Source organism: Halichoerus grypus, chromosome 9, assembly GCF_964656455.1.
Source record: "Halichoerus grypus chromosome 9, mHalGry1.hap1.1, whole genome shotgun sequence".
Classification (NCBI taxonomy): Eukaryota; Metazoa; Chordata; class Mammalia; order Carnivora; family Phocidae; genus Halichoerus; species Halichoerus grypus.
This window is the reverse complement of record NC_135720.1, coordinates 91,829,666-91,843,103: the sequence shown is the minus strand read 5'-3', so window position 1 is coordinate 91,843,103 and position 13,438 is coordinate 91,829,666. Positions and strand designations below refer to the sequence as shown.

The 13,438-nt window shown below is 33.8% G+C and overlaps 1 protein-coding gene across 12 annotated transcripts in view; it reads right to left on the bottom strand.

The window, feature by feature from the left end:
- The window catches only part of KHDRBS2 (KH RNA binding domain containing, signal transduction associated 2), a 598,658-nt gene that overhangs the window by 82,985 nt on the left and 502,235 nt on the right, over positions 1–13,438 (bottom strand). For all 12 annotated transcript variants that reach the window (XR_004917485.2, XR_013441225.1, XR_004917482.2 and 9 more), the window contains one exon: positions 7,673–7,755. Coding sequence is in view for 7 of the 12 variants with exons in the window: in XM_078055184.1 (XP_077911310.1) it covers positions 7,673–7,755 (83 nt within the window). In the remaining 5 variants the exon portion in view is untranslated. The remainder of the gene's footprint in view (positions 1–7,672; positions 7,756–13,438) is intronic.

The following is a 13,438-nucleotide window of genomic DNA, read 5'->3' as shown; positions in this document are numbered from 1 at the left end:
CAATACAATTTTCCATCCTTGAACCATGCCAGTTCCCCAATGAGGGGTGAGGTCTAAGACCCTTTGTCTTGAATCTGGCTGGACTTGTAACTTACTTATAACTAACAGACTGAGGCTAAGTTGTGAAAGGCAATGCAGCTTCTGTTTTGTTCTTTGGGATACTCCTATCTGGTGCTCTCAGCTGCCGTGCTGTGACGAAGCCCAAGCAACATGGAGTACTACATGAGCATCCCAAGCAGCAGCCCCAGTTTAGGTATCAGCTGACATCCAGCATCCACTGCCAGGTAGGTGAGAGAAGAATCTCCAGATGATTCCACACCCCAGCCATTGAGTTATCCTTACCTTTTGAGCCTTCTTGCTAAGCCTCCAGACATAGAGGAGAAGAAGCCAACCACCCCTACTATGCTTTGTTAGAATTCCTGATACACAAAATCCTCAAGTATAAGAGAGCATAATAAAATTTTTTTTAAATTTTTTTTAAAGATTTTGTTTTTATTTATTTGACAGAGGGAGAGACAGTGAGGGAACACAAGCAGGGGGAGTGGGAGAGGGAGAAGCAGGCCTCCTGCCAAGCAGGGAGCCCAGTGAGGGGCTCAATCCCAGGACCCTGGGACCATGACCTAAGCCAAAGGCAGATGCTTAACGACTGAGTCACCCACGTGCCCCAAAGATGGTTATTTTATACCACTTGTTTTTGAGATGGTTTGTTATGCAGCAATAATAACCAGAAAACAGGTTTTCTTCAGGGAAAAAAGAAGATCTAGCTCCCCTGGGCCCTTTACTCTACATGAACTATATGGCCACAGTATCCTAAACTTGAAGTTGCTTTCAACAGAGCAAACGTTTTCCAGTTTGCTGCAGTGTCTACCACTCCTTGTTGTTACACCTTGACAATTATATACACTCGTGAACATTTATGACCCCTAAATATGTTGATAACTATCTGTTATGTATGTTTTTTCTTTTGGTGGAGCTAAGTATCTTTAACGACCATTGAAGCCAGAATTTCACCTTAGACTCTTTAAGTGGCCTTAATATTAGGCTTTTTGCAACACATCAGGTTCTTCAAGAGTCTAAGATGATCTAACAGTTCCCATTTCTGAAGCTCTGATTGCATATGGTTTGCCCAGGACTTTTCTGTTTCCTTTTGAGGGGTGTCTCCAGTTCTAAAGTAATCTGCTGAGAGGAAATGACTGACTACTGACATATCCTGATCTCAGGAAATGATTATACAGGTTTCAGTTACTCACTGGGACACTTCCTTAAGTTTTCTTGAGAGAAATGACTAGGGAAAATGGTTTTCTAGCTTTTCTTATTGAAGTCTTAAAAAAGGCATTTTATTGCATATTTTTAAATATGAATTGACCACTTGGGCAAGTAGTTTAGTTATCAAAATTAACCCTCAGTAATAAAAAATCAACAAATACAATAAATATATAATGAATAATTTGAGAAAACACATTGTTCCTTTCCTAAAATCAACAGCAAGTATCCTGATGCCTAAAATAAGTATTCCAGATAAGGACAAAAAAAAAAAGTGTGTATCAAGAGCTGGAATCTCTCTTTGTTGAAGTAAATCCAGACAATACCCAATCCACTGTTCATGTATGCAGAGGTCTGTTGATGGCATGAAAAATACAACTCACTTGTAGAATAACTGTGGGAAAAGATCTCAAATCCAATAACCTTCTGTAAATTCAATCTCATCATTGACTATAGTTTGAAACATAATAGAATTGAATTACAAAATGAGAGTGAGTCATTTTATACTGAATAGTACCACTTAAATGAATAGGACAAGCTGTTATATACTTAATATGATAACTTTTATTAAATTACTGGATAACTGCAATGACTTACATTTAAGTTTTCATTAGAAGGGTTTCTGTAGACTCTTAGTATCAAACACAAGGGCTTGCATTACATTTATAGCCTAAAAACAATAGTTAATAGGTAAATTGCATTTTTTTTTCTTGCTTGAATTTGTCCTTTGGTCAGAACCTTTCACAAAGCATGCAAATAACTTACTACATTCTTATTATATTAAATGCATATTCTCTGTGGCTTGTTCAGATAACAGAAATCTGTTAACTCAATGAATTGACTTAGATTTTCAGATACTATTTATTAGTCTTTATGTCTAAGGCCTCCGGAGTTAGCTGATAGGATTTTGAATCCAACATTTACTACTTGAATGAACTTGGGAAAATCACTTGACATTTTTAAGCTTTGGTTTTTTTCCCGCCTCAGATGTTACTGCAAGTATTGAATGAGTCTTTTTTAGTTGATAGATGTTTTCTCATTAATAAAATACAAATCCATTTAAAGGCATTACTGTTTCCATGACAATTCAGTAAATTCATTATTTATATCTTCAAGCAACTGACACTAATATATACAATTACTAGTTGTTGGGGGTCTAATACAATTTTTGGATGTTGTGCTGCCTCTCTTCCATTTGCCTTCCCACTTCCACTCTTCCCTCCAGCCTGCTCTGGGGATGACTAACAGCGGTGCCATCTACTAGGTTTCTTTTTCTCTGCCTCTTAATGGGTTCAGCCAATGGGAGCAAATGTGGGAAACTGGAAGGAGGGAGGAGAGTGAGGTCAGGGCATTAACTCCTTGAGCTCTCTCTTTGCAGAATGGCCATGGCTCCCATTCTGAATCAAAAGCCTCAGCTCCTATCAGGAGGCCTCTCCAAACCACTTTCTCTGTCTCCTTTCAATCCTAATTTTGGTGACAAACGCCTTGCCCCAGGGATCCTAGTGCCAGGGCATTGCACTGTCCCTTGTGGTTTCCCTGCACTCTGCCACTGAAGAGAGTTCCCGTATTAAATTCTACTCAAATTATCCTAATTTAAGAGTGGCATTTTTTTCCTATTGCGTAGACCCTGACTGTACAGATATTCAAAAAGTGATCAACGTTGGGAACTTATATATCAGAAAGAGATGTATATTCGCTCTCCTAGCTCATTCCTTTGTAATTTACAGAAAAGAAGATTCTTTTCCTAGCGAATTCCTCACCTGATTCATGATTTAAGGAAAGCAAAGTCTTCCATTTTTATATTTTGCCTATTATACCAATCTGCAGTTAAAATATTACACTGAAAAATTATAGTTTCTTAACATTTCACATCCAAATTAAATTGTCATTAGAATCAATGATCAAAATTGGTCTTTTGATTTTCATTTGCAGTATTACTGTTTCAATCTAGGTATATGTCAGTAACTTTTTTTCTACATCTATGACTTTAGTTTGGTATAGGTTCTAGCTGAAAATTTGGGCATGGGGAAAAGTCAATTCGTTGGTAAAACGATGTGACGTATATAAATATGTAAAATATGTTTTCTTATTGAAGTCTTATAAAAGGTATTTTTTGCATGTTTTTAAATACGAATTGACTACTTAGACAAGTAGTTTAGTTATCAAAATTAACCCTAATAAAAAAACCAACAAATACATATGTAAAACGTATGTGAATTTATATAATTTCAGAAGATTGATCTCTGAAAATGTTAATGTCTTTGAGGAGTACATAAAAAATGGGGTATCAGAACATGGACAGAATTTAATATTTAGTCCAATTAAAGTTGTTAATCATAGGATGTAACTTGTCTTAAGCCAAAGACTTCAAATAATTGAGTTCCCCTGGAAACTGTAATACTAGTCCTGCAATTTAAAGCTTGCATAATAAGCTCATCAATCCATTTTTTTAAACTTTTTATCCTCATTGACACAGAGCAAGAGAAAAAGATGGTCTAAGACCCCTCATATCATCATCATCTTTACCAGTCCTTAATAATGTCATTATGTTGAGCTGCCTCCTAAGGAATCTTTAGAGAAGTCTCTCTTCTGATCCATTTGAAAATTTCCAGAACTAACGACACCTTACAAGACAACTGGGGATTAATTAAAGTTGTTACAGCTTCTGAACTCCAGGTGAACCTTTTTAGGGTTGTTACCTTGTGAACTTCCCTTAGACTCTTTATTGAAGATGATATAATTATTCCATTTAGGTACCTGCCAGATTCTACTTTATAATTTCCACAAATTCTGTCTTCACCTGTGCTGACTAACTAGTCATTTAAAGACCATTTTCTCTAAAGATTTTTATTTTTTATATCAGTTCTGCTAAGTCACACATAATTTAGTGTTGTACCTTCAGCTTCTAAATTGGAATTTCTTCCGATTTTGACCATGACAGTGCCAAAATATTATTCATATTTTTTGTAAATGATGGAGATGTTTTATGCTCATATATTTCTCTTTATTCCACTTTAGAAACTTTCTCCCATTTTCCTCCATAAATCCAAATCATACTTTAAAAAACCCAATTAAAGAGCCACCACTCGGGGAAAAAAAAAAAAAACAGTTCTAGACTGATTCTTATAAAAAATGAACTCCTCTCACTTCTACCTTCTAATACTTGGTTACTCTATAGTTGTTTCACTTATATTTATTTAAATATATAACAGCTTGCAAATGACTCCTCAAACAAATTGTTAGGGGCAAATACTAAAATATATTTTAAAAAATTTTAATCTAAAACTAATGATGTAATGTATGGTGATTAACATAACAATAAAAAAATTTAAAAAAAATTTTTTAAATAAGTATTGTCACTGTATGGTGAGTATACTCTCTGACATGTATAATCATTTAATAAGTGCTTATTTAACTAAACTGCTAATATCACCTTCTGCTGGCATAGTTGAATCAATAGAAATAATCTAAATATAGGAATTTAATACATATGTCATGACTTTTCTCAGTATTTATCTACTTCTATTACAAGTTGGTACTATATTTAAAAATTCTTCCTCACAGTTTTCTGAAATAATATTAATTTCATTCATTCATTAATGCATTCATTTATCTTTTGTTCATTTATTCAACAAATCTTTACTGAGAACCTCTGGTGTGCCAGAAACTCTTGAGTATTGAGGCCATGTTTTGACCAAAATAGATATTTTATAATTATTGCAATAGAGAATATTAATATCATTTTTTGAGAACATTAGTATCATTTTAATTAATTTCATGACCTGATTTCTTTATTCTGGTTTAGCACTAAGATATCTCAGAAACACATAAATATTTTGTCAATAAATATAATAAATAGAATTCTGCATATTGTATTCTCCTTGAGGGAAGAGATGCTCTTATTTTATATCTTCACAGTGTAGGTACACATTAAGTCTGACATTCATGTATTCAACAATCATCTATTCAATACATACCCTATAAAAGACTCAACACTAGATACTGTGAGGGACATGAGGGTATCAGACAAGGATTCTAGGAAAGTAGTAAGAGTGATAAGTAACATGTACACAACTGATTCCACTGTAGGACAGAGAGAGAAAGAGCCGTAGAGAAATAAAGATATGGTGCTATTGAAATTAGAGCAAAAACAGGTTATTCTCAAATAAAGGATTATGGAAAAACTTTTTGGAAGAGTTGGCTTTGAGCTGGGCCTAGGAGAATGGGATGAATTTAGCCATAGAAAATAGACTAGATAGGAAAGGAAAAAGAGAAGGTAGCAGAAGAGCATAGAAAGTATCTTTTTAGATATAAATTATACTTCATTAAAACAAGACAATTTTTTCTGAAATTATTCTATTACTTTTTATGCATAATTATGTTCAATTATTCTAATATTCACTTTGGAAATATTCAAAAATAAATTATCCTAATCTCCCATTTTTTCTTCTTCCTTGTCTCTTAGGGTTAGCTAAGCCCATTTAAGTCTTACCAGAAGATGCAAAAAGTCCCTCACTTTCAGAAAACTATTCCAAAATCTCTATCAGCTGAGTGTAGCTCTCTATAAAGCTAAATCAAGAAATTGTTTTACTCTATTCTAGTTGTGTTTTTAGTGTGTGGTAATCTTTTTTTTTCTACCAAATAGTTTCTGAAACAAGCTAAAGTACTTTATTTTCACCATTTTTATGCACTAATGTATAATGATGAACTTACAATTTGAAAATATTAGCAGATACTTTAAATATGTAGCCAATTTGCCTACAATAATCAGTGTCTGTGATGATGCAAAACTTTCCCCCATCCTAAATAATTGTGCTATTTCAATATGTAACTGGGACTATTAAGATATCACCCACAGTATAAACTGTTAGCTCATGATGGCTTTTCTATTTAACATAGTACAAATTAACCAGTTACTCAAAGTTGAAGATGGTCATTTTCCTAATGATATGTTATGCTTAGCTTTGGAGGTACCAGTTCACACTCATCTTTTTCCTAATTGCCTACAATATTCTCTCTAAGTAGAATTGCCCTTCACTCCTTTCACTAGGCTGTCCTTCTGGCCATGCAAAATGCACACTTAGGCATTACATGCAAATTTCCTCCACTCTATAATGACCTTAAAGTTGTTTCTTTCTTTGTCACCTCCCCTCCTCCAGATATTACTTAATGATGCATCTAGATCTCTTTGGGTCCCAATAAAGTTGGTCGATAAATGGTCAATGCAGTAATGATTTTGTGACAATTAGTTCTGTTGGTTTCTGTCAATCACATATAGGAGAGAATCATTTAACTATCATATGGACTCCTCCTACTTTCCCATGAAAATTGTAACTTTTTGTTTTCAGAAAAAATACTTCGGAGATAGATTTTTCAAAAATGCAGTTGTTTAATGATAATTTTATTCATAATTGCAAAAAAAAAAAAAAAAGAATCTATTTGTGCTTCAACTGATGAATGAAGTAACTATGGTACATCCTTACAATGAAACATTACATAGTAATAAAAAGGAAGAAAACATTGATACACATAACAACATGAATGAATAAATATCAAATACATCATTATATGTAAAGAAGCCAGACAGAAACGGCGACATATCGTATCGTTTCTACTTATATGACATTCTAAAAAAGTCAAAATTGTAATGGCAAAAAACTGGTTGTGGTTTCCAAGGCCTGGGAGGGAGAAAAGTTGTCTATATAGGGCCATAAGGAAACATTTCAGGTTGGCTAAATTGCCCTAAAACTTAATTTTGATGGTGGTCGCATGATAGTTTGCATTTGTCAAACTCATAAAAACTCTGTACCCTAAATGGGCAAAATTTACTCTATGTAAACACTACTTCAAAAAATTTGACTTTAAAAAAGTAAAAATTCATTGATATCTCAAAATGTGATCAATCTGAAAAGATACAGTCAACAATCATTTAGATAGCCATCAAGAAAGGAAAGGAATTATTCATTCCATAGGATGTTTTACAAATTTTCCTTTTCAGAAGGAGCACCAATAACATTCATATATCTTTTGTTTTACAAATAAAAATTAAATTTTAGGGGAAAAAGCTTCATTGAACAAGTGCCTTGTTTTTCATTGTTGTGTTAATTATGAATTTACTAAAATAATCTCCAAAAGTAACAGTATTTTGTTAAATACAAGCTTATTTAATGAGTTTATTAGTTATGATAATCATCTAGTCTTAAAATAACACACTGCTACCATTAACAATTGCAAGATTATTATCTTTTACCTCTCAGTCTAGTAAACAACTTAATAATTCAGAAAGACAATGGAGAAAAACCACTGCTAGAAACTCTCACATAATAGAACTGGAACTCAGATACAAAAGACAAAATAGCAGGATTAGAAATAATCCTGAGAAGGATGCTTTAGACAGCAAATGCCTTACCTTTGCGTTTGAGTGGCATAGCTGTTATCATAAGTCTCATAGGTCTGGTCATCATATTCACCCCCGTAGCCATCATCATACCCCTGAGGCAGAAAATGGTAGAAAGACCTATTAGCAATCAACTTGATTAACTTAGATCTGGTTTGGCTTAATGAGATTTTATGTGATGTGACCTTAATTTAGTTTTTACGTTTGGTTAGTTACTCTGCATCAGATTTTACTAGACTAATAATTTCTTCATAACCTTGACTAATATTTCATGGACCAGATATTAATATTTAATAATTAAGCTTCAGCATATCATTAAAGTAGCAATACCTACTCTACAATTTATCTAGAATTTTGATCAATACTAATGAAAACTATATAAGAAGTTAAAAATAAATTTTCTTTTGAAAATATTATGGTTAGATAGTGGGCTAACATCATGGTGGTGTTCACATATTGGTTACAGCCCCACTGGGTTTTTTTTTTTTCTTCCCCTGATAATAATCATAATTATGTTTGAAACTATAAAATTCAGGATCCTTAAATTGTGGTCAACTTTCAGTAAAAAAGATATAGTCATCATTGCAAAACAAACAAAAAAGAAAGAAAGGAGAAAAAAAGAAAAAGGGAAAGAAGAAAAGGAGGGAAGGAAGGGAAAATGAGAGGGGATGGAAAGAAGGGCTGGAGGGAAGGATTGGGGGAGGATAGGAGGCAGGAAAGAAGGAAGAGAAAAAAAGACAGAAACCACATAAAGAGCCTTTATTTTGTTGTGCATTCTACAGTTTTTAAATCTCATAAATAAAATGATGTTGGTGGTGAGTTTGATTACCTAACTAAATTAATGCTACCAACGCTAATGCAGATTTGTCATTGCAGACTGTGAAAGCAAGCTAGCAGTTGTACAATCCAGTTATCAATCATTGTGTGAGAGATTTACCTTTATTTCCCTTTGTGGTAACTGACTGTACTCTAAACCCTAGCCAACCACCTCAACTACTCCCTACTTCTGAAAAAACCTTTAGTTTTTCTGCCTCTGGGCCTTTGCTGGTGTGTCTCTTTCCCTGGAATGCACTTCCATCCCAACCCACCAATTCATAACTTCATTTCAGTCTGGAGGCTTATAAATCTCTCTATTGTGTTCAGAAATTTAAACAAAAAATATGTAGATATGAAAGTTTCCACATCAGTCTTGACTAAGATCTTTGAGCCCATTTAATCTGAAAACTAGTATTTTTCATCAACCTAAGAACGTTTTTAAAATATTATGTATGACTTCTCCATCTGGTTTACCATTTATATAATGCTATTATTTATATATGAAGTTTACTGAGTCTGACTTTAATTTCTTCTATTCTTCCACTTATGGTTTTCACTTCATCATATTTTTGCTCTGCACTATGGGATCGTTTCTCCATTTGATCTTTGACTATTCTAATTCAATTCCTATTAAGTTAAAAAATTAAATATTCTAAAGTTAATTTTAACATATAAGATTATTTTAAAATAGTACTAAAGGATTCATGCACAAAAAACAGCACTTCCTTTCCTTGTCTCTCTCTAACCTTCAGTTCCCTTTAAGCCTTTTCATCTATTATTCTAGTATTAATTTTTATGTTATTAAGTAATATGGTTAAATTAATGTTGCTGATTTATGAACTTTAATTATTTTCTATTGACTAGCCATTCAGGTTATTAAGGATTTAGTTTTGTTATAGACTTTTCCCTACATTTTTCCCTACACTTTAATATAGTTTCATCATTACTTTTTTAAGTAGTCAGTATCTACACTATAATTCAATAATAAATATTATTTACTAAGGATCCAAATAGATTAATACAATTCTTTTTTTATTCTCATATAGTTTTTGTTTCTCCTAAAGTTAATAATTGCTCATTCATTTTATTATTTTCGTGGTTGCCTATATATTTTGAATTATTTGTAATTATCCCCTTGTGTTGGGCTCCATGCTGGGCGTGGAGCCTACTTAGGATTCTCTCTCTCTCTACCCCTCCCCATCCCCCCTCCACTCGTGCGCTCTCTCTCAAAAAAGTATAGTTAACATATAATGTAATATTAATTTCAGCTGTACAATAGAGTGAATCAACATTTCCATACAACACCCAGTTGCAAGTACACTCCTTAATCCCCATCACCTGTTTTACCCATCCCCCCCACACACCTGCTGCTCTGGTAGCTATCACTTTGTTCTCTATAGTTAACACTATGTTTCTTGGTTTGCCTCCCTCCCTTTTTTTTCCCCTTTGCTTATTTGTTTTGTTTCTTAAATTCCATATGAGTGAAATCATATGGTATTTTTCTTTCTCTGACTTACTTCATTTAGCATAATACTTTCTAGCTCCATCCATGTCATTGCAAATGGCAGGATTTCATTCATTTTTATGGCTGAGTATATTCATATATATATATATATATATATACACACACACACATACATATATGTATATATACATATACACATACACACACCACCTCTTTATCTATTCATCAGTCAATGGGTACTTGGCTGTTTCCACAATTTGGCTATTGTAGATAATGCTGCTATAAACATTGGGATGTATGTATCCCTTTGATTTAGTATTTTTGTATCCTTTGTGTAAATACCTAGTAGTGCCATAGATGGATTATATAGTGTAGTTCTATTTTTAACTGTTTGAGGAACCTCCATACTGTTTTCCAGAGTGGCTGCACCGGTTTGCATTCCCACCAACAGTGCAAGAGGGTTCCCCTTTCTCCACATCCTCACCAACACCTGTTGTTTCCTGTGTTGTTAATTTTAGCCATTCTGACAGGCATAAGGTGATATCTCATTGTGGTTTTGATTTGTATTTCCCTGATGATGAGTGATGTTGAGCATTTTTTTATGTGTCTGTTAGCCATCTGGATGTCTTCTTTGGAAAAATGTCTATTCATGTCTTCTGCCCATTTTTAAACTGGATTATTTGGTTTTTAGGTGTTGAGTTTTATAAATTCCTTATATATTTTGGATATTAACCCTTTATTGAATATGAAATTTGCAAGTATCTTCTCCCATTCTGTAGGTTGCCTTTTAGTTTTGTTAAGTGTTTCCTTCAGTGTGTAAAAGCTTTTTATTTTGATGTAGTCCCAATAGATTATTTTTGCTTTTGTTGCTATGGCCAGTGTCAAAGAGGTTACTGCCGTGTTCTCCTCTAGGATTTTAACTAAATTTCCTAATGTCTAACATTTAGGTCTTTCATCCATTTTGAATTTATGTTTGGGTATGGTGTAAGAAAGTGGTCCGGTTTCATTCTTTTACATGTGGCTGTCCAGTTTTCCCAACACCATGTGTTGAAGAGACTGTCTTTTCCCCATTGGATATTCTTTTCCTGCTTTGTCAAAGATTAATTGACCATATGCTTGTGGGTTAATTTCTGGGTTTTTTATTCTGTTGTCTTGATCTATGTGTCTGTGTCTATTTTTGTGCCAGTGCCATACTGTTTTGATCACTACAGCCTTGTAGTATAACTTCAAGTCCAGAACTGTGATGCCTCCAGCCTTGCTTTTCTTTTTCAAGATTGCTTTGGCTATTTGTGGTCTTTTATGGTTCCATAAAATTTTAGGATTGTTTGTTCTAGCACTGTGAAAAATGCTATAAAGTCGCAGGATAGAAGATCAATGTACAGAAATCTATTGCATTTCTATATACCAATAATGAAGCAGCAGAAAGAGAAATTAAGGAATCGATCCCATTTACAATTACACCAAAAACAATAAGATACCTATGAATAAACCTAACGAAAGAGGTGAAAGACCTGTATTCTGAAAACTATAACACTGATGAAAGAAATTGAAGATGACATAAAGAAATGGAAAGACATTCCATGCTTATGGATTGCAAGAACAAATAATGTTAAAATGTCTATAATTACCCAAAGCAATCTACACATTTAATGCAATCCCTATCAAGATCCTCCAGGCTTTTATTGCTTTCCATAACTCTGCCTTTTTGAGTAGTCTAGACCAACTGTTTTGTAGACTGTCCCATATTCTGAATTTGTTTGATTATTCTCATAATTACATTTTGCTTCAATATTTTTGAAAGGATACTGCATCTGTGATATTGTGCTGAACATTTATCTGATTGCAACTTTTTAAATTCTAATCCCACACTGGATTGATTAACTGAGTGTAGAAGATTAGGATGAAAAATGATTTTCAATCAGAACTTTTGAGAGCTTTGAGTCAGTGTTTTCATCACTACATATTGGTGCTGAGAATTCCTGCTACTTGTATGTGACCTAGTTTTATTTTATTTCATTTCACTTTTTTTCTTTCCTTTCAGGATGCTTTTACAAACTTTACATCTGGTGTTCTGAAATTTTATAATGCTGTGCCTTTGTGTGTGGTGTCTCTTTTCATTCAGTACGCTGGGTAGTCAGGGAGCTTGTGTTCTCCAGTTCTGGCAAATGTCATTGTACTTTTCTTCTCTCTTTCTAATACTCTTACTAGTGAGATATTGGATCTTCTGCATTGCTGCATAATTTTATCTTTGTGTCTAATGTGATATCTCTTATGCTTTTTGTTTTACTTAATGGGAGAATTCTAAAAAAGTCAATCTTGCAACCATCCTGTAAGATGTATAACTTTATGTACACACCTATACCCCCTCCAACACACACATGAACAGCTATTAGAGTGTGCACAGGAGGCTCTTGTGTTCTCAGGTGAAATTTAGGCATCCTATTCTCAACTCAAGGCTTCACCTCCCCTCTGGTGGAACAACAGTTACCATCACAGCCGGAATTTCCCACAGCTGAACAGGCCAGGCAGTCTAGCTCTCTATCTTGGGGATCACTGGGTCAGTAACTGGGGCATTCATTGTATTTGCCACAGGTGTCTCAGGGACTGCACACATCTTTTCTAGCATCCGTGCTATTGTTCTCCACCAAAATTCTAAAAAGATGGCTTCATTAACCCTCAGTTGTTACTCTAGACTCAAGAGCTCTAGCTTCTAACAGGAAGCAAGCAAGTTTTGTTTTGTTTTGTTTTGTTTTTGTGTTTGTGTCCCCACACGAGAAGAGCCAAGGAGGGGGGCAGGTACATATTTTCATAGCCTTCAACCCCCTAAATTTCCTATGTTTTCCCTGTTTCTATCTGTTGAAATGCTACTGATATCTAAAGGTTATTTTGTATTGTACAATCTTCAGGAAAATTTTCCTGCTTCTTTCAAGCTTATGGTAACCCCTTGTCCTCTGAATTCTAATAGCCTGTGGTTTTTATCTTACCAGTACTTAGAACAGTACTAAACATGTACTGTATTTTTTTTATAATTTTCTCTCTTTTTAGAATTGAAGCTCCTGAAAAGCATGGACTATATCATAGTTAATCACCTTTTTTTTGATGCCTTATGGTGTTTAGCATAATTTATTCCATAGAATATTTTCTCAATAAATATGTATTGAATTGTTAAATTAGCACAAAGGAGAGTATTCTCATCCAGAGTAGATATAGATTGACTCAAATCAATCACCACTAAAAGAGAAATATTTCAAATGATGATTATACAGTAGTATTATCTCTATGAAGAATAGCTTTACCATTTAGCTTGTGGAAGACTATTACATTTTCCCTTCTCACACTTTTACTTTTTTTTTTAAAGTCTTACACCAAAAATCCATAGAACATATAGAACTCTTTCCTGGCAATGCACAATTTCATAAGGTATATAGGGCAGTGGTCCCCAAATAATTGTCCTTACTATAGAAGGGAAAGTAAATGTGGAGACTTATACATAATTT